General features: G+C 41.2%; 1 protein-coding gene across 3 annotated transcripts in view; it reads right to left on the bottom strand.

The window, feature by feature from the left end:
- The window catches only part of Dph5 (diphthamide biosynthesis 5), a 51,035-nt gene that overhangs the window by 15,302 nt on the left and 13,337 nt on the right, over window positions 1-22,396 (bottom strand). Inside the window, exons 5-8 of one of the 3 annotated variants that reach the window (XM_006233214.3) lie at window positions 15,839-15,959; window positions 12,781-12,820; window positions 4,082-4,185; window positions 1,731-2,318 (exon numbers count right to left, since the gene is read on the bottom strand). In XM_006233214.3, the coding sequence (XP_006233276.1) occupies window positions 2,107-2,318; window positions 4,082-4,185; window positions 12,781-12,820; window positions 15,839-15,959 (477 nt within the window). In that variant the 3' untranslated portion in view covers window positions 1,731-2,106. Of the gene's footprint in view, window positions 1-1,730; window positions 2,319-4,081; window positions 4,186-12,780; window positions 12,821-15,838; window positions 15,960-22,396 lie in introns of those variants that run through there. The other 2 variants (NM_001017449.1, XM_039102083.2) reach the window with 2 other exon arrangements.

The raw sequence follows: 22,396 nt of genomic DNA, 5'->3' as shown, positions 1-22,396 counted from the left end.
TCTCTTTTTGCTCTTGGATGATAGTAGTCATTACATGCATTCATTTCTTTTTTTTTTTTTTTTTTTTTTTTTTTTTTTCCCCGGAGCTGGGGACCGAACTCAGGGCCTTGCGCTCCCTAGGCAACATTACATGCATTCATAAAAACACTTTTGTTTTCCATCCATACACAGTTCTAAAGTGCTAAAGTCTAGTTCACTTTAACATCTCTGTTACCCAGCATTCTTCTTTTCTAGTCATAAAGTCATAATACATATTCGTTCTATGGCCATTGTTGGTATTTACTGATTTTTGTCATCATTTTCTGAGCCATATTAAACTTTGTTCTAGCTGACATTAAACTACTTGCTTATCTATCCTTGCTTATCTTGTCTCTATCCTATGGAGGCTCAACTTTACATCCCATCAAACACTGTCCTTAACTGAGCCCCAAGCTTGGTCTTTCCTAGTACATGGCCATTCTGCGTTTCTGAAGGAAAGCATGCATATTTATCAAGCCCTCCTAACTAATCATGAGTCAAACTTGAAGCTCTTTTCTCTTACAACAGACAGCAATGTCTGTTTCTTTAGGCCCCTGGCCCGGCTTTTCACCTAGATCCATGGATGTTTCTACACATACAGAAAATAAGGCATAAGGAGAGGATGTAGGACAGAGATCAGAAGACTCGCCGCTCTAGAGCACCTAAGGGCTCCTTCTTCAGTTTCCAGCTCCCTTTGGCGCTCACAGTTCCATCCAATAACCATCCTCAAGCCAGTGTGACACCAGCTAGGTTGAACTGAGCTCTGGGACTGTCTCCACAGGAAAGCCATGGAGTTCTCAGCCTGTTCTCTGGTTCCCCAGTATCTTTGAACAATCATGCAGTGTAACAGAGTTTATGATTGGAGGGAGTGTGAGCCATTCAATACCAAACATAGAAGTCCTTTACATTTAAGACATTTAAATTAAAAATATATATATATAGAACTGACTTAAGTCACTTGCTCTTTTCTCTTGTGTGCATAATAGTCTGCAAATGCGATGCTTTGAACACATTAAAATATCTCATCCCAAATGAAATGTCAAAATGGTTTCTAGCTAATGTATATACAATCCAGAAAGTAGGAAAAATGTCAACCAATATTCATGAATATACTGAGCAAAAAGATCAAGTTGATTATGCTATGGAAATGGTTATTAAACAAATGAGCCTTTTAAAATTGCTAAGTGTACAGTGAGTGTGTGTCCATGTGTACATGTGTACTTGTGTGATGACTAACACCAACAGTGGGTATTCTCTTCCTCTATCTTGTTCCACTGTTTGATGATGATGGTGATGATGATAATGATGATGATGATGATAATGATGATGGTGGTGGTGCATGATGTGGTCTCGCATTGAATAAGGCACATGGAAATTAAAGGGAAAGCTCCAGGGAATCTGTCTGCCTCTGCTCTCACACTTGAATTTTCACATGAATACTGAGGATTGCAGTTCTTAAATGTTTACATAGAGGCACTTTACCAACTAAGGCATGTCCTCAGTCCCTGACAGCTACCTTTTTTTAAAAAAACTTATTTTTTTTATGTTTATGAATACCTGTCTCTTCACACACGAGAAGAGGTCATCAGATCTCATGTGGTTGCTGGGATTTGAACTCAGGACCTCTAGAAGAGCAGTCAGTGCTCTTAACCATGGAGCCACCTCTCCAGCCCAACAGCTACCGTTTTATAAAGGAGATATAAAACAATCTATGAAGAGTTAGCAATCTTTTATTTGCTTTTCTTTCTGATTCATGCTGCTTTGTCCCTGAAACACAGAGCTCAAGTGATTCATTGTCTAATTTCCTCACATTATTCTTGGTCCCAACCTCCTTGCATTGACTTGTTTCACTTTTCCAGTTTGGTCTGCCCATGTGTAAACCCCCACAAGTAGCCAACTGACGCCACAACTCATGGTGGGAGGCGGGAAGCTGCTGCAGGAAACCAAATGCAGTCGCTCAACCTGCTTCTTCTTGGTCACTTCTGTTCTAGTTTCTTCATAAATGGCAGAACCATGCCATTTGTCATATAAATATCACACAGACCCCCATCTAACGGAAATTATTGTGAGAACAGAAAATGTCCATGTTCAGAGTCCATCAGTACTCTGGGATTCCGGTATAGAGAAGAGACTTAGCATTTCCATCTCCAGTGGGTGCAGGTTGCCCCCTGTAATGACCAAAGAATGCAATGGTTCTCCCAAGCTCACTGTACACATTTGCTGTAAAGTGCCTGCTGCAATTTTCTGGTCTTCCGCTCCAACTCTGGCTAAGCCGACACAGAGTGTCTCCTCAGTGATTGCTGTTTAAACAAGGGTTTGGGGAGGGAGACAAAGAGAGATACTGCAGATCAATTCAGCAAATGCATCTTATTCAGCATTCAAAATGACTGTGACAAGTGCACTGAGACTGCCGGACTACTGACTGTCGCTACTGACTGACTAAGACCAGACACTTTACCTTTTGAGAATTTCAAAGGTTAACCCTAGCTTATGTTTTAACAACTGGAAACAAATTAGCTATATTTGTACTCCACAATGATAGAACATTTGTCTTAAAACAGGTTCTGGGTGTACATCTTTATGACCCATACATACTGTATTATTTGTGTGTGTTGGTGTATGCACAAGTGTGTGTGTGTGTGTGTGTGTGTGTGTGTGCTTGCAGGTACCCAGGAAGGCAGAAGAGGGAGCTGCAACTCCTGAAGCTGAAATTACAGGTGGTTGTGAACTATTCAATTTGTGTGCTTAGAACCAAACTCGGATCCTCTTCAAGAACAGCTTGTAAGGACTGAATCATCCCTCCTGCCCCAAACACTTATATTTTAAACAAATTCTTGAGATACATTTATACTGAACCACAGTAAAAATTAAGAGACCCAGAAACCTTCACAGATGTGAGTTTCTGCTAAGCCATCTAATTGGTTACAATACTAACTTCCTCTTTTATTTCAAAAATGTTTTGTATCTTAAGTTGAAGTTATGATACAAAACACTGTGTTAACAGAAGTTAATACAATGAATACAGGAGTACTTCATAAACTATAGAACCCATACAAATAACAGCATTTCTGGAGACTTAGGCTTTTAAATTAAGAAAAAGAAATAGTCCCTTATTTATCATTTCATGATTATTCATTTAGGTGCTACAGCTGAAGAGCTGACTTCTTACTGCTTTTATCCTTTAGTTTAGAAAGCTGTCCTCACTGACAAGTGCTTTAAAAAGAAGTGGGACAGGATTCATATAAGGCAAAGAGGGCATGCAAGGAACTCAGAAGGGATAAAATATGCAATGACTGGGCCAGCAGGATGGCGCAGGAGGAAAAGGACTGCGGCCATGCCTTGATGGCCGGCGATGAGTTCCTGCGACCCACATGGTGAATAGAGAAGTGACAGTTTCCCTCTGACCCCTATACGTACACTAGGGCAAGTGTGCGCACACGTAAAAATAAATACATGGAATAGAGACTTATAGAGAATGAACACTCAAAACTACCTCAATGCATGTTCTCATGAGAGGTCAGGTGCTCACAAGACAGTGCCCATAGGAGAATAAGACAGGTCCATTCAAGTGGTTCTCGGCAAACAGTCCAGTCCAGGCACACTTTACTGTATACCACGGACTTGGTCTATCTATTAGATGTGTAAGATTAACTCTTGTCTTTATCCTAAAAAAAACTATTCTGTATTTCCGTGTTGAGAATAAATGTATTTATGTAGGACATATCATATTGATTGGAACTAAGTGGTGCCTAGCTCTATTTTATCAAACATTTATGCATTAGCATTTTAACATAAAACCTGATTATAAGTCCTTGATAAAAACTCACTTTGAAGAATTTAAATTATGACAGATTTAGTATTAAGAGCTTGAATCGTGTGAGATTTTAAATAAAAAAAAAACAAAAAACAAACAATAACAACAACAACAACAACAAAAACCCCAAGAAACATGTAAGGAGGTAGGCGCTGGCCCTGCTTCAGTGCGGTCTGAGTGTGCATCAGGTACGCCATGACGTGTGTATCTATAGGGGATAAAGTAAGACTCCCGCCGGGTCCTGAGTACCTGGTGCCTCCCCACGTGCTCTGTGATTTTGAACAATTTCTAGGAGCTGCTGTGCTGCCTGGTTCACACTCATGTAACGAGGAGGTTCATAGATCTTCCTTCCCCTGTAAGCACAAAGCGGATGTCAGTGTCCTTATCCAGGACATTTCGGTGTGGCATTCCGGGCAGGTCCTCCCAGGTCCTGCCAAGTGGCACAACCCTCACATGATACACACTGCTGTACAAACCAAGTCTGGGTCTAGTGACAGTTTCTTAAGCTTTTTTCTATTGTTCTACTCGTGCTGTCCTCAATGACACTGCAATGACGGCCAGATGAACATTCTGACAAGGATGCATGTCCGAATCAAAGTTACTTCAGGGTTTGCTATTTTCATGGTGCTGGGTCTGGACCCAGGGCCCATGGCATGCTAGTCAGTTCTGCATTAAGATGTTCCTATATATGGGCACTCCTGAGGCTGCAGAGCGGAAGAGACCACCAACACTGCTCACCCCTGCCCACATCCCTGGCCCAAGAGGAAACTGTATAAGGCCTCTGGGCTCCCGTGGAGGAGGGCCCAGGAGCGGCAGGACCCCTACCTGAGACACCGCCGGACCCTGAAGGAAACAGACCGGATAAACAGTTCTCTGCACCCAAATCCCGTGGGAGGGAGAGCTAAACCTTCAGAGAGGCAGACAAGCCTGGGAAACCAGAAGAGCCTGCTCTCTGCACACACATCTCGGACGCCAGAGGAAAAAGCCAAAGACCATCTGGAACCCTGGTGCACTGAAGCTCCCGGAAGGGGCGGCACAGGTCTTCCTGGTTGCTGCCGCTGCAGAGAGCCCGAGGGCAGCACCCCACGAGCGAACTTGAGCCTCGGGACCACAGGTAAGACCAACTTTTCTGCTGCAAGAAAGCTGCCTGGTGAACTCAAGACACAGGCCCACAGGAACAGCTGAAGACCTGTAGAGAGGAAAAACTACACGCCCGAAAGCAGAACACTCTGTTCCCATAACTGGCTGAAAGAAAACAGGAAAACAGGTCTACAGCACTCCTGACACACAGGCTTATAGGACAGTCTAGCCACTGTCAGAAATAGCAGAACAAAGTAACACTAGAGATAATCTGATGGCGAGAGGCAAGCGCAGGAACCCAAGCAACAGAAACCAAGACTACTTGGCATCATCGGAGCCCAATTCTCCCACCAAAACAAACATGGAATATCCAAACACACCAGAAAAGCAAGATCTAGTTTCAAAATCATATTTGATCATGATGCTGGAGGACTTCAAGAAAGATGTGAAGAACTCCCTTAGGGAAACACAGGAAAACATTAATAAACAAGTAGAAGCCTACAGAGAGGAATCGAAAAAATCCCTGAAAGAATTCCAGGAAAACACAATCAAACAGTTGAAGGAATTAAAAATGGAAATAGAAGCAATCAAGAAAGAACACGTGGAAACAACCCTGGATATAGAAAACCAAAAGAAGAGACAAGGAGCTGTAGATACAAGCTTCACCAACAGAATACAAGAGATGGAAGAGAGAATCTCAGGAGCAGAAGATTCCATAGAAATCATTGACTCAACTGTCAAAGATAATGTAAAACGGAAAAAGCTACTGGTCCAAAACATACAGGAAATCCAGGACTCAATGAGAAGATCAAACCTAAGGATAATAGGTATAGAAGAGAGTGAAGACTCCCAGCTCAAAGGACCAGTAAATATCTTCAACAAAATCATAGAAGAAAACTTCCCTAATCTAAAAAAAGAGATACCCATAGGCATACAAGAAGCCTACAGAACTCCAAATAGATTGGACCAGAAAAGAAACACCTCCCGTCACATAATAGTCAAAACACCAAACGCACAAAATAAAGAAAGAATATTAAAAGCAGTAAGGGAAAAAGGTCAAGTAACATATAAAGGCAGACCTATCAGAATCACACCAGACTTCTCGCCAGAAACTATGAAGGCCAGAAGATCCTGGACTGATGTCATACAGACCCTAAGAGAACACAAATGCCAGCCCAGGTTACTGTATCCTGCAAAACTCTCAATTAACATAGATGGAGAAACCAAGATATTCCATGACAAAACCAAATTTACACAATATCTTTCTACAAATCCAGCACTACAAAGGATAATAAATGGTAAAGCCCAACATAAGGAGGCAAGCTATAACCTAGAAGAAGCAAGAAACTAATCGTCTTGGCAACAAAACAAAGAGAATGAAAGCACACAAACATAACCTCACATCCAAATATGAATATAACGGGAAGCAATAATCACTATTCCTTAATATCTCTCAACATCAATGGCCTCAACTCCCCAATAAAAAGACATAGATTAACAAACTGGATACGCAACGAGGACCCTGCATTCTGCTGCCTACAGGAAACACACCTCAGAGACAAAGACAGACATTACCTCAGAGTGAAAGGCTGGAAAACAATTTTCCAAGCAAATGGTCAGAAGAAGCAAGCTGGAGTAGCCATTCTAATATCAAATAAAATCAATTTTCAATTAAAAGTCATCAAAAAAGATAAGGAAGGACACTTCATATTCATCAAAGGAAAAATCCACCAAGATGAACTCTCAATCCTAAATATCTATGCCCCAAATACAAGGGCACCTACATACATAAAAGAAACCTTCCTAAAGCTCAAAACACACATTGCACCTCACACAATAATAGTGGGAGATTTCAACACCCCACTCTCATCAATGGACAGATCATGGAAACAGAAATTAAACAGAGATGTAGACAGACTAAGAGAAGTCATGAGCCAAATGGACTTAACGGATATTTATAGAACATTCTATCCTAAAGCAAAAGGATATACCTTCTTCTCAGCTCCTCATGGTACTTTCTCCAAAATTGACCATATAATTGGTCAAAAAACGGGCCTCAACAGGTACAGAAAGATAGAAATAATCCCATGCGTGCTATCGGACCACCACGGCCTAAAACTGGTCTTCAATAACAATCAAGGAAGAATGCCCACATATACTTGGAAATTGAACAATGCTCTACTCAATGATAACCTGGTCAAGGAAGAAATAAAGAAAGAAATTAAAAACTTTTTAGAATTTAATGAAAATGAAGGTACAACATACCCAAACTTATGGGACACAATGAAAGCTGTGCTAAGAGGAAAACTCATAGCGCTGAGTGCCTGCAGAAAGAAACAGGAAAGAGCATATGTCAGCAGCTTGACAGCACATCTAAAAGCTCTAGAACAAAAAGAAGCAAATACACCCAGGAGGAGTAGAAGGCAGGAAATAATCAAAGTCAGAGCGGAAATCAACCAAGTAGAAACAAAAAGGACCATAGAAAGAATCAACAGAACCAAAAGTTGGTTCTTTGAGAAAATCAACAAGATAGATAAACCCTTAGCCAGACTAACGAGAGGACACAGAGAGTGCGTCCAAATTAACAAAATCAGAAATGAAAAGGGAGACATAACAACAGATTCAGAGGAAATTCAAAAAATCATCAGATCTTACTATAAAAACCTATATTCAACAAAACTTGAAAATCTTCAGGAAATGGATAATTTCCTAGACAGATACCAGGTACCGAAGTTAAATCAGGAACAGATAAACCAGTTAAACAACCCCATAACTCCTAAGGAAATAGAAGCAGTCATTAAAGGTCTCCCAACCAAAAAGAGCCCAGGTCCAGACGGGTTTAGTGCAGAATTCTACCAAACCTTCATAGAAGACCTCATACCAATATTATCCAAACTATTCCACAAAATTGAAACAGATGGATCACTACCGAATACCTTCTACGAAGCCACAATTACTCTTATACCTAAACCACACAAAGACACAACAAAGAAAGAGAACTTCAGACTAATTTCCCTTATGAATATCGATGCAAAAATACTCAACAAAATTCTGGCAAACCGAATCCAAGAGCACATCAAAACAATCATCCACCATGACCAAGTAGGCTTCATCCGAGGCATGCAGGGATGGTTTAATATACAGAAAACCATCAACGTGATCCATTATATAAACAAACTGAAAGAACAAAACCACATGATCATTTCATTAGACGCTAAGAAAGCATTTGACAAAATTCAACACCCCTTCATGATAAAAGTCCTGGAGAGAATAGGAATTCAAGGCCCATACCTGAACATAGTAAAAGCCATATACAGCAAACCAGTTGCTAACATTAAACTAAATGGAGAGAAACTTGAAGCAATCCCACTAAAATCAGGGACTAGACAAGGCTGCCCACTCTCTCCCTACTTATTCAATATAGTTCTTGAAGTTCTAGCCAGAGCAATCAGACAACAAAAGGAGGTCAAGGGGATACAGGTCAGAAAAGAAGAAGTCAAAATATCACTGTTTGCAGATGATATGATAGTGTATTTAAGTGATCCCAAAAGTTCCACCAGAGAAGTACTAAAGCTGATAAACAACTTCAGCAAAGTGGCTGGGTATAAAATTAACTCAAATAAATCAGTAGCCTTCCTCTACACAAAAGAGAAACAAGCCGAGAAAGAAATTAGGGAAACGACACCCTTCATAATAGACCCAAATAATATAAAGTACCTCGGTGTGACTTTAACCAAGCAAGTAAAAGATCTGTACAATAAGAACTACAAGACACTGAAGAAGGAAATTGAAGAAGACCTCAGAAGATGGAAAGATCTCCCATGCTCATGGATTGGCAGGATTAATATAGTAAAAATGGCCATTTTACCAAAAGCAATCTACAGATTCAATGCAATCCCCATCAAAATACCAATCCAATTCTTCAAAGAGTTAGACAGAACAATTTGCAAATTCATCTGGAATAACAAAAAACCCAGGATAGCTAAAACTATCCTCAACAATAAAAGGACTTCAGGGGGAATCACTATCCCTGAACTCAAGCAGTATTACAGAGCAATAGTGATAAAAACTGCATGGTATTGGTACAGAGACAGACAGATAGACCAATGGAATAGAATTGAAGACCCAGAAATGAACCCACACACCTATGGTCACTTGATTTTTGACAAAGGAGCCAAAACCATCAAATGGAAAAAAGATAGCATTTTCAGCATATGGTGCTGGTTCAACTGGAGGTCAACATGTAGAAGAATGCAGATCGATCCATGCTTATCACCCTGTACAAAGCTTAAGTCCAAGTGGATCAAGGACCTCCACATCAAACCAGACACACTCAAACTAATAGAAGAAAAACTAGGGAAGCATCTGGAACACATGGGCACTGGAAAAAATTTCCTAAACAAAACACCAATGGCTTACGCTCTAAGATCAAGAATCGACAAATGGGATCTCATAAAACTACAAAGCTTCTGTAAGGCAAAGGACATGGTGGTTAGGACAAAACGGCAACCAACAGAATGGGAAAAGATCTTTACCAATCCTACAACAGATAGAGGCCTTATATCCAAAATATACAAAGAACTCAAGTTAGACCGCAGGGAAACAAATAACCCTATTAAAAAATGGGGTTCAGAGCTAAACAAAGAATTCACAGCTGAGGAATGCCGAATGGCTGAGAAACACCTAAAGAAATGTTCAACATCTTTAGTCATAAGGGAAATGCAAATCAAAACAACCCTGAGATTTCACCTCACACCAGTGAGAATGGCTAAGATCAAAAACTCAGGGGACAACAGATGCTGGCGAGGATGTGGAGGAAGAGGAACACTCCTCCATTGTTGGTGGGATTGCAAACTGGTACAACCATTCTGGAAATCAGTCTGGAGAATCCTCAGAAAATTGGACATTGAACTGCCTGAGGATCCAGCTATACCTCTCTTGGGCATATACCCAAAAGATGCCCCAACATATAAAAAAGACACGTGCTCTACTATGTTCATTGCAGCCTTATTTATAATAGCCAGAAGCTGGAAAGAACCCAGATGCCCTTCAACAGAGGAATGGATACAGAAAATGTGGTACATCTACACAATGGAATATTACTCAGCTATCAAAAACAACGACTTTATGAAATTCGTAGGCAAATGGTTGGAACTGGAAAACATCATCCTGAGTGAGCTAACCCAATCACAGAAAGACATACATGGTATGCACTCATTGATAAGTGGCTATTAGCGTAAATGCTTGAATTACCCTAGATGCCTAGAGCAAATGAAACTCAAGACGGATGATCAAAATGTGAATGCTTCACTCCTTCTTTAAAAGGGGAACAAGAATACCCTTGGCAGGGAAGAGAGAGGCAAAGATTAAAACAGAGACTGAAGGAACACCCATTCAGAGTCTGCCCCACATGTGGCCCATACATATATAGCCACCCAATTAGACAAGATGGATGAAGCAAAGAAGTGCAGACCGACAGGAGCCGGATGTAGATCGCTCCTAAGAGACACAGCCAGAATACAGCAAATACAGAGGCGAATGCCAGCAGCAAACCACTGAACTGAGAATAGGACCCCCGTTGAAGGAATCAGAGAAAGAACTGGAAGAGCTTGAAGGGGCTCGAGACTCCATATGTACAACAATGCCAAGCAACCAGAGCTTCCAGGGACTAATCCCCTACCCAAAGACTATACATGGACTGACCCTGGACTCTGACCTCATAGGTAGCAATGCATATCCTAGTAAGAGCACCAGTGGAAGGAAAAGCCCTGGGTCCTGCTAAGACTGAACCCCCAGTGAACTAGACTGGTGGGGGGAGGGCGGCAATGGGGGGAGGGTTGGGAGGGGAACACCCATAAGGAAGGGGAGGGGGGAGGGGGATGTTTGCCCGGATACCGGGAAAGGGAATAACACTTGAAATGTATATAAGAAATACTCAAGTTAATAAAAAAAAAAAAAAAAAAGATGTTCCTATATATTCTTTTTTTTTTTTTTACTTCTTCCTCTAAGAAAAGGAACTGTCAAGATCTGAAAATCCTCAGGGGTGATACACGTTTATTTCTGCAAGCCTCAAAAGCCTGGTGAGTTTACCAAATGATCAATAACAAAAAATGGAAGGTCCTGAAACTTTCACTCTTCACTGACCATTTTTTTTTTATTAACTTGGGTATTTCTTATTTACATTTCAATTGTTATTCCCTTTCCTGGTTTTCGGGCCAACATCCCCCTATCCCTTCCCCCTCCCCTTCTATATGGGCTTCCCCTCCCCATCCTCCCCCCATTACCGCCCTCCCCCCCCAACAATCAGTGGGGGTTCAGTCTTGGCAGGACCAAGGGCTTCCCTTTCCACTGGTGCTCTTACTCGGCTATTCATTGCTACCTATGAGGTTGGAGCCCAGGGTTAGTCCATGTATACATGGACTTTGGGTAGTGGCTTAGTCTTGGAAGCTCTGGTTGGTTGGCATTGTTGTTCATATGGGGCCTCAAGCCCCTTCAAGCTCTTCCAGTTCTTTCTGATTCCTTCAATGGGGCTCCCGTTCTCAGTTCAGTGGTTTGCTGCTGGCATTCGCCTACGTATTTGCCGTATTCTGGCTATGTCTCTCAGGAGAGATCTATATCAGGTTCCTGTCAGCCTGCACTTCTTTGCTTCATCCATCTTATCTACTTGGGTGGCTGTATATGTATGGGCCACATGTGGGGCGGGCTCTGAATGGATGTTCCTTCTGCCTCTGTTCTAAATTGTGCCTCCCTATCCCCTCCAAGGGTATTCTTGTTCCCCTTTTAAAGAAGGAGTGAAGCATTCACATTTTGATCATCCCTCTTGAGTTTCATGTGTTCTGTGCATCTAGGGCAATTCAAGCATTTGGGCTAATATCTACTTATCAATGAGTGCATACCATGTGTGTTTTTCTGTAATTGGGTTACCTCACTCAGGATGATATTTTCCAGTTCCATCCATTTGCCTATGAATTTTATCGCTCCAGAAATTCTCCCAGTCAGTACTAACTAGCAGAAGCATAGCAAACGCTCCAGGCACATGAACAAGTTAGATGCAAAATTGGTTTTAATAACATATAAATATATTTAATCTAATATCACCATACCACAATATTATATTTGAATATCTAATTTACAAATAAGTATTAAACATTGTTTTTATATCAAGTCTTTGAAATCTGATAAACACTTTCAGAATATTTTTATTTATTTATTATGTTTTGATCAGAAATGTTTAATATGTATATAAAATGTATGGCCATAAAATGTATGGTTCTGAGTTTAAGTTGGAGGGAGGGCATAACTAAATATATTATACACATGTATGAAATTCTCAAAAAATAAAAATATATTTAAAAAGCAGATTTATATATTAAAGTTGTTTCAAACAACCTGAAGGTTTTGAGATTACCGGTGTAAAATTAAATGAAAACTTGGGTTCCTCAGCTCCCTCAGCCGTATTTCAGGTGCTCCTTGGCATGTGTTGGGGGAGCTGCTGTAGTGCACGCTGCCTCACTAAGAGAGGACTCTGTCCTCATACATGGAGAGAAGTGAGCCCCAAAACAGCACCAACCAGAAGCTGATGTCAGCCTCAAACCAAGGTTCTAAACTCCCTACACATTCACTCAGTCCACCTACATTTCCTGGGTGACCACTAAATGCCCATCACTGTTCTCGGTGTTGGTCTATGAATTTTACCCTTACTTTTGCCCAATCACCCCGCTCTATCTTTTGTAAGAGTCAAATATTTACTGTGTAAGTGTTCTGAGAGCTCGTTTCTCAAGCATCTTTGGACTTGGGTACCTGAAGGAGACCTTACGGACTTTGTCAGTGACTTAAAACAGTTGTGCGCACCCTCAGGAGAGACTTACCTGATGAGGTTCTCCAGAGACTGCTCCTTCACCTTGATATCTGTAGAGTAGAAAAGACAGCTCTTTCAGCTCGGTTATTTCCCCACCAACCCTTCATCTTCCAGAGCCCCCAAATGCTGATCCTGGCGTTGTGGTATGTCTGCTCGGACCTGTGTGACTATTTTCCTACTAAGGTTAGAGAAGAGTGGAAGCCTGTGGCCCTGACACCACCCTGCAGGAAAGGATAAGGGGAAGCATTAAGTAACAGTAGCGTGTGCACTGCCTAATGGCTAACCAGAATCTTCCTTTTCAATGGGACCAGCTGACAACCACATAGCCTTGCCCAAACCTCTGCTTGTACTCCTACACTTGCCTGTGTTTCAGGCATCACTTAGAGAAGCCTCAACCATGACACCTAAGTAGCAAATAGATTCTTACCATAGTTTGAAAAGAAATGTTTGCTTTCTTACAAGGGGAACAACATACCAAACTAAGGAATGATACTTTAGTAACAGGGCTTCCTGGTTCTTTGCCAGATCCTGGGTACAACAGTGACCTGCACACAATCGCTGCACTGATGTCTGACAGGGCCCGTAGTAAAGGTTTGGTCCTTAGCGTTACACTCCCACCGCTGCCTCCCTGCACTACTCGGGAAACGCTGAAGAGCCAGGCTGGCTCTGTGTCCTCGGAGGAACTTCACACAAGGTCAACAGCTGCTTCCTGCTTTACATACAAAATGGATGGTTCAGCCAAAGTTTGTTACTGTAAAAATAAATGTTACAACTGAAGACTCTCTGAGACTTGGACCACTTTCTAAAGTGAGAGCAAAAGTTTTTCTTATTAATAATTCTAAAAAGTGTACCTAGAAATTATAACAATGATCAACCTCTAATCTGGTTTTCAATGTCTGTGGTACTAATGTTAAGTATTCTCAAATGTGAAATATTATTTAATGGTTCTATTTGCCTGGCACATAAAAAAAGTGAATGCCATAGAAAAATGGCCTCTGATACAATTAGTAGTAGAAATCATATTTTACTTTAAATGATGTCTTCAATACTAAGGTAAACACCTCTATTAATCATTCACCTTGAACTTGTAAAATGTAACAAGTTTCCTGAAAGAGATGTAAACCACAGATGGCTACTGAATATCGGACACTGCTCCCCTACTGCCTTCTCCCAGGCCCGTCTGAAACCATGCTTAAGCAGTAAGTTATTTCATGTACTCTAAAGCTTTGGACTTAAAAATATCTACGTAACTAATGTTCCACTAACTTCTGACTACATCACTTTCGTCTTGTCTCTAAATAAATTATAAATTTGCTGTAGTTTCCTCCTATGCTTTTGCTCCCTGGTCCCTAAAGAGGCAGACTCATAGCAGGCATTCAACAACTACATTCTAATTTTAAATGATGAGACCCACGGTTTCAGAATCTGGGAGCCTGGGGTTGGGGATTTAGCTCAGCGGTAGAGAGCTTGCCTAGGGAGCACAAGCCCTGGGTTCAGTCCCCAGCTCCGGAAAAAAAAGAAAACAAAACAAAACAAAATAAAAAAACGGAATCTGGGAGCCTGACACCCTACACTCCATACCCAAATAAATAAATTAAATGAAGTAAGACAAACAACTGTCTGAGTCATTATTCCATTGTGGTAAAGAAGCACTGGGACCAATTCTTATGGAACTAAGTGTTTAAATGGGGCTGGCCTACAGTTTCAGAGGCTCAGTCCATTATCATCACAGCGGCAGTGCGGCTGCACGCAGGCAGATAGAGTGCTGGAGAAGTAGCTGGAAATTCTACATCCTGATGTACAGGCAGCAGGAAGAAGCTACAATGGGCAAACCTCAAAGCCCACCCCCATTACACACGTCCTATAGCAATGACAAACCCACACTAATAGGCCACACCTCTTAATCCTTCTAATCCTTCCAAGATTCCCACTCCCTGGTGACTAAGCAGTCAAATACATGAGCCTATAGGGGTCATTCTCATTTCTTATTCAACCACCATCACAACATAAACAAACAAACAAACAAAAAAAGAATCGGCCTGTGATTGGGGGTTGGTACACATACTTGCTGCTTACATGGATGAGCTGAATTTCATCCACGGGAGCTTTACCGTGTAAAGAGAGAACTAACTCCACAAGTTACCCTCTGACTTCCACACATGTCCTGTGGCATGTACATGCATATACACACATACAAATAGAGTAATAAAAAAGCTTACCACAACTAGTTTGAGCAGCACTACCTCACAGCCCTGAGGAAGGGTGGTTTGTTTTCATTTGATAATATGAAGGCAAAAGCCAAGAACAGCTTGTCAATCTTTTCCAGCTGGAAAGCAGAGACCTAGGATCTTATCTGCTGCTTGCTATCAGTTCAAGACTCATTTAAGACGCCAGCTGTGCTCTGGGCATCTGGGGGAACATCAACATCTGTTTCTAAAATTCCTTTCTATAATATGCCAGCTTAGCAGAGGCTCGGAGGCACGTGACTTGTTAAACCTTGTGATCTCTGCTAGAAGGCAAAGTCCACGTGCACAAGGCAATCCTAGCCATCTATGTTACATAGGAAGTAACATTTGAGCAGGAGCGTACAGTGATGAGAGCTGGGAATAACAGGGCGTTTGGATTCTGTTCTGTTAATGAGTAAATGAATGGTACTGGAAAAAGCTCAATACCCAACAGCATCTGCAAAAACAGCTTCTAAGGAAATGATCCTGGAGTGTCTTCCAGAAGGACCATTCTGTGATTCTGATGCAGAATGGTTGGTGGCAAGAATAAATGCTTACTACATGTCTGCTAACTGTAAGAACAATGGACAAACTTGTAAATACAGACTCTTGAAAGGATCTACAGGTTATAAGAGGGAGCAGCAAGTCACAGCATGAACACAGGATTTCTGTGGTATTTGGTGCTGAGCATCTGGGAGAGCACTGCGTGCATACAGTGGCTAGCCCATGTCCTTTCCCCATCACCCCTACCTACTTATTCATACAATAGGTTTAATTCTATCACAAAATGAAAATTCTGACACTTGCATTGTGTAGAGGAAAGGGGGTCTTCCCAATGCTTACCAAGTAAGCACAAAGTGTGCATGCCATTTTCTCGGTTCTTCTTCACCTTGTCAAAGAAGCTCTCTGGTCTCCAAGTGTCCGTCCAAAAAACAATAGAAACTGTTTCTCCAAACCTGTACAACTAGAAAAATAACACATTACTTAATTACATGACAATCACTATTGTTTTATAGGCCAAGAACCCTGAAATTGGGCTGAAGACAGGGCTCAGGCTGAGAGAAGGCTCAGCTGTTAATTGCTAGTACCACACTTGCAGGGGACATGTCTATGACGCTCATAATCACTGCCAAGTCTAGCTCCAGGAAGGTCTGAGCCCTCTGGCCTCTGTGAGCACTTGCGCTCACATGAACTCACTGCTCTCATACACATTAGAAACTAAAAAAGAAAAAAGAACACAGAAATAAAAATAGCTTTCAGGTTTCAAAAGATGAATATTCCCTTTCACTGATAAGACTAAGAACAATTGACTAAGCTAAGGTCACAGAGCTAAAAAGTAAATAAACACACAAACTTAGGTTTGAGCCTATGTTCTTATCCATCACATCAGCTCAATAAAAACTGCAAGCCACATACTCACTCCTGATATTGATCATAACCTATACCCTCCCAATTAACCAATATCTTTGTCTTTCATGTCAAAGTCCACCAGTAAGGGCCTTTCCTGGATCTCCATCTCACCCTGGTGGTTTACCTCATTTCCCTATTGCTATAACCACAGAGCTACACTAGCCCACTGAGGGCAGGGAAGCTTCGGAGGCTGGCTCTGTAACTCACTAGCTGTGCAGGAACAGGGCCAATTCACCTCAGCCCCAGCTATGGGGGTCAAGTGACACATAAACATCATTCACATGGTCAATTATATATTAATATTATAATAGCATTTATAGAGGCACTGTACAAATGAGATGTTTTCCAAGACAATGTACAGTAAAGCACAATGCTAATTATAGAATGACTTAATTCTTCAACTTAAACACTTTAAAAAGATTTGTAAGAAATTAGGAAAAGTGTAGACATTGAAATATAGAAACATTTCACAAATTAGAAAGCATTTAGCTTTCCTAAGCCTTGAGCTCTTCTGTGAAAACAAGGAGTTGTGTCCCAAGTGGGCACTGGTGATGCTGTTTCCTGTACTACAGCTTCCTTCTCACCTTGGTTTCAGAAGCTGTGGCAAGAGGTGCCAGGAAGCAGACAGGAAGGAAGTGAGAAAAGGTGGGGCACTCAGGGCATCCCTCCCTACTGCTCCAGAGAAGCTAACAGTTCTCAGGCTCTGTATGTGTCTTAAAAGCTTTACCAGTCACCACGTCACCTCGTGAATCCTAAAGGGATGGTCATCATGTCCCTAGTACACTACAGACTCCAATTTACCTACCAAGGAGATTTGTTCTCAGGGCCCATTTGACAGTTATCCAAACTCATCCTCAGAGAAGCCACACTACTCTGTAGCAGCCGTGTCACAAGACTGTACAAAGACCATGCTGCTCCAAGTAGTCAGTGTTGTGACTTCCTGCCCTGTATAACAAGATTTCCTCTGTCTTTTGCAAAGCAAATTTACCCAATAAATAGTGACTATAAATCACCTACTATGCACCATGCACATAGTAGACAGAGGTTTAAAATGATGAGAAAATTCATCTCTGGCCCCGTGGAAAAGGTGATAGCTCACAGAGCTGACAAAGGTCTGGACTCAAGCAGCGGTTCTGGTTAGCTGCGAGGTCACTGACAAGTCAAATGACATCTTGGATGTGGTAAAGAACCTCTTGTACGGCGAGCTCAATCAGAGTACCTGTAAAGACTGAATAACCAAGTGCAGGTCTCGAAACACAGCCAGGGCTCAGTATATGATGCAATAATGTTCATGATGATTATATGAAGATGCTCTGAACGCTGGGCCTGTAAAATCCAACTGCTCTCTTTATTAGCTAAGCTTAAAAATACTAAATATGCAAAACTATTCGTAGAAAGCTACATTTAAAATGAACAAGCTCAATGAGACATCTTAAAGGGGGTTTGACACCCCCCATCAAACTTGAAATACTTATGCTATTCCATAGAAACCTTCAGGAGAAAACTATTTCAAAACATGGAAGCAGGGAAGTTTATTTCTTCATTCAAAAAGAGAGTGATCAAGCGTGGAACAGAGGATTAGGATGCTAGTCACATCTAACGGAACAGGAGTGCTCTGTGTGAAAGACTGTGAACTGCCCAGTCTCACTTAGGCACTGCCTTTAGGACCTGATTTATAACTGTAGCCACTCCTGTGGCAAGGGTGCAAACTTCTACAATGAACACTGGAACATTATGCAAACAGTTTCACCACTGAGATGTCAGTACCTCAAGGAACAGAAAGACCAGCACTCTGTGTTTCACAACCAAAGGTCTTACCAGTAACTGTAAAAGGCAAATAGAGCCAATCTCAGTGACAAGAACTGAGGTTGCAGAAGCCTGAACACCAGCTGTCTTACAACTCTGGCCTGTGTGCTACCGCCATTCTTCCCAACAATATTATTGCTTCAAATTTGGCAATGTTACTACTTTAAACCTAAGTTTGAAAACTACAAAAGCAGCTATTTTCTCAGAAATACTAGGGGAAACAGATCTGTTCTGCCTTCATCTGTAATAACCTAGAGAGAAAGCAGCCAATCTAGGTTGATATTAGATCATATTTTGTTAAAGAAAAAAAATCAGGAAAATAAAACCCTTCATCTGACAACCATTCAACCACAAACCGACACACTCAACGACTAGTTTTCCTGTCTCTTCAGAGACTATGATATGCCACAGAAGAACTACAAAAATCTACGATTTCATAAGTGGGAACCCACTTATGGTGTAAATATAAAGAATTATAATTTCAGGCATTTTACTCCAAAGACAAAAACTCATTTGGAAAACAGAAGACACATGAGCAATTTGCCTCGGGAAATACCTGTCTCAAACAGGTTGTCTTTATGATGCGGGAGAAGATGCAACAGGAGGTGTTAGGTATGTAAGCTGAAGAACTAATGGTAACTATGTGACCGCCAACACTGCACATGGGAGAGGCATTTGCCAAGCTGTGTGAGCAGAACAGCTCAGTGAGACCCACGATTTAGAAAGAAACTACTGAGTAGGAAGAAGGATGAATCGCACTCTAAAACAGTGGGCAGAGGAGATGTGGTGGTACATAGGTCACGCCAGCACTTGGGAGACTAAGGTAGAGAGATGGTGATTTTAAAGCCAGCCTTGGCTATATAACCAGGCCACGTCTCAGAAAACTAAACCAAGAGTGAGCAAGATGGCTCAGAGGGTAAAGTCATCTGCCTCCAACTCTAATGACCTGACTTTGACCCCTGAGATGCACATGAAGGAAGGAGTGAACCTATTATACAAGTTGTCGCATGACCTATATGCATTTACTGTGACACACATGTATCCCCCCCCACCACACATACAAATTAAAAAGCAAATTAAGACACAGAAGGAAAATAAAAATAAACAAAAACAGAAACAAAATCAAAACAAACAATTAAATAAAAATGAAAAACAAAGTTAATGGGAAGAGGAAATGTTTAATAAATATGCTAATGAGTTGTCAAATAGTCAGACAGAGCTTAGGTGAGTTCTGTGGTGACGGCCATGCAGAGCTTGGCCACGTGGAGCTCTGCTCTCCTCATGACCTAGTTCAGTGTCCTTTGCTGAGCTGCATTTTCACCATTACTACACTAGGTCCTAGACCACGATGAAGCTTCCCAATGCTTTGAAGTCTAACCGTAGGAATACTACATCAGCATCACCGAGTATTAGTGTCATGGAATGAAAACAGAAAAGAGGCCATGAATTTTTGAAAGTAATATACATCTCTCTAGAGTAGACATGCACTATATAAACAAAAGAACACTTGGCAATACTCAGTGTCCCTTAAGCAACAGCCAGAGAAAGTGCAAGTGTTTCACAAGAATGAGAAAATCAGGCAATCATCCGCAAGCTCCTCGAAGACAAGGTTATTACTACATCCTTGCAAGGATAATGTAGTTATTACTACATTACAAGCAAGCAGTGAGTAGATATACAGTATTTACTGAAGGAATGTCTAATCTGTAAGCTTCTAAAACAAACTTTGACTAAGGATGATAGTTACAGTATAGAATCCTATGACCCATCTATAATAGAATGTTCATCCGTGGGTTTGTGATTGTATATACGTGTGTGTGTGTGTGTGTGTGTGTGTGTGTGTGTGTGTGTGTGTGTGTAAGTTCTGTAGCTATACATTGCCATCAGTAACACAGATCAACAAGAATCTCCCACTGTCCAATAAGCTGCCAAGATAAGGAGACTACTCCGTGGTCTACTCTAATTCTGAACACTTGCAAGCTCCTTCAGAAAAGAACGAAACAGACCAGCTTCAGAAGGGCGACAACTGACAGCGTAAAGGTCGTGCCCGCTCTTGGTTTAGAAACTGTAGCTGCTCTGCTCTGAGGCGGAGCTGATGGGAGGCATGTTTGCTAGGTCTTCCACAGCACTCCAAGCAGGCTTTTGTTTTGACAACTTGATGATATTTTTGAAATGGTAACAAAGCATGCAGAGATGGCAGGACACCTCCCAAGAGTGAAACCTACTTCCCTTTCCAGCCTTAAGCAAGAGAACGTAAGGAAGAGCCTGCTAACACTGTCCATCTGGGAGGCGCACTGCTGGTAATCGACTTCTGCTCTTTCAGTCACAACGGACACTTTCTAAGATCTTTACCGGCTTGTGTTGGTGGTTCTCAAGGCATGACCTACAGAGGCAGTAGCACCTGAGTACTTGAGAAAAAGTAAATTCTCTTGGAGTTTGAGATGGCGCTGCAGAGTGTGTACTGCTCTTCTGGGGGGCTTGAGTTCAGTTTCCAGCAGCCAGGTTGGACAGCTTATAAGTGCCTATACTAGAGTTCCAGGGGATTCAATACCTTCTTATGGCTTATGTGGTACTCACATGCACCCCTACACACACACACACACACACACACACACACACACACACACACACACACCCCAGAAACACATACACACATGAACACTATCTCTGAGAATCAGTTGTTCAGACTACTATTCCAAATAGTAAAGACAAAAGTCCAAAAAAGGAAAGGAATTCAACTGAAAATCTTTCATTACACATGATAGATGCATTTATTTACTAAGTGTGCCATACATTCATAGCTGACCCTCCATGTCTATGCTTCTAATTCAACGAATTTGACTAACTATGGAGCAAAATATCTGGGGATGGGGAAACTGTTTCTGTAATTAATATGTTCTACTTTCTTATCCAGCCCTAGACAATGTGAAACTGTGCTTTTCCATAGCACTGCACTGCAGTCTGGCAATGACTAAAGTGTATGAGAGCCTGTGCAGGTTGTATGTATGCAAGCATTACAGCATTTTAAAGAGGGAACTTGAGCATCTGCAGATCTGCTCTTCAGGGGTCTTGAATTAGTAATTAGTGCTCGTGAAAAAGACTTGTCATTTCTTAAAATGCCTTTTAGTTAGAACTGTGAAAAAAAAAACCCACTCCCTCTTCCCCTGGAATGTGACTATTTTGGGTGGCACAGAGGTCTGTCTCCACAGAAGCTTCCTATGGAACAGACAAGCAAGGCACTGCCTTTTCATATACAGTTATGAAGGACACTGTCATTTCATAGACAGTTAGATAATAGGACATGAAGATGGGGACATGGTTACAGCTGTCTAGAGAAAGTCCATATTCAATCATGAAAGCTAAATACTTTAAAACAATATATTAAACACAAACACAATCTCAGGGGCTTACACAGAAATGGTCAAATCTCATAGCAAATTCCTTCCCAAATAGACCTCTTCCATTTTAGACATAGAACAATTACCTCTTGGACCAATTCAAAAAACTGTAAAGACAGGGCCAGCTAATTTAGTTTTGCACAACAGATACATGTGGGAGGTACTTGGTTTTAATGTTTAAGAAAATAAAACAAAAACAATTCTCCTGGGGAGACATGATAATGGGCTACTTCCTTCACACAGCCTAAAATTAAAATCTGAAACATGAAAAGCGTATCCTCTATTAGTTTGATGTTTCTACATCTTTCTTTAAATCACACGTTAATTTATTTTCTTGTTTTTTCTTTTAGTAACCATTAAATCTTTTAAGGTATTACTGCCCAAAGGGAAGGGTTTTTTTTTTTTTCTTTTTAGTTTGTGTTTTGTCTTTTTTTCCCATCTCTGTTACCAACTCAGAAACATTTTTAGGAGTCCATTTTCTCTACCCCGCGCGTTCTTTGTAGCGTTAACATTTTAGAGTTCCATCCTGCTCCAAATCAGAAATGCTTTCAACTATAAAGATGAACTGGCAAGAGTTTAGTGTGTATTATAGACAAAAGGGATCCACATTTCTACACCAATGCGCATGTAATAAATAACTAAGGCCAATGGCTTAAGTACCAAAAAGACTTGTGTAAATGTTTTACGTGATTCTTCACAATCAAACGATTTTAAGATAGATGGTGTGTATTAGTCAGTAAAACTAAGATATTCGCCCGAAATACAAACAGCTGGTTTAACATTCTTC

This window comes from Rattus norvegicus, chromosome 2 (assembly GCF_036323735.1).
Source record: "Rattus norvegicus strain BN/NHsdMcwi chromosome 2, GRCr8, whole genome shotgun sequence".
Lineage (NCBI taxonomy): Eukaryota > Metazoa > Chordata > Mammalia > Rodentia > Muridae > Rattus > Rattus norvegicus.
This window is presented reverse-complemented; position numbering and strand designations above follow the sequence as displayed.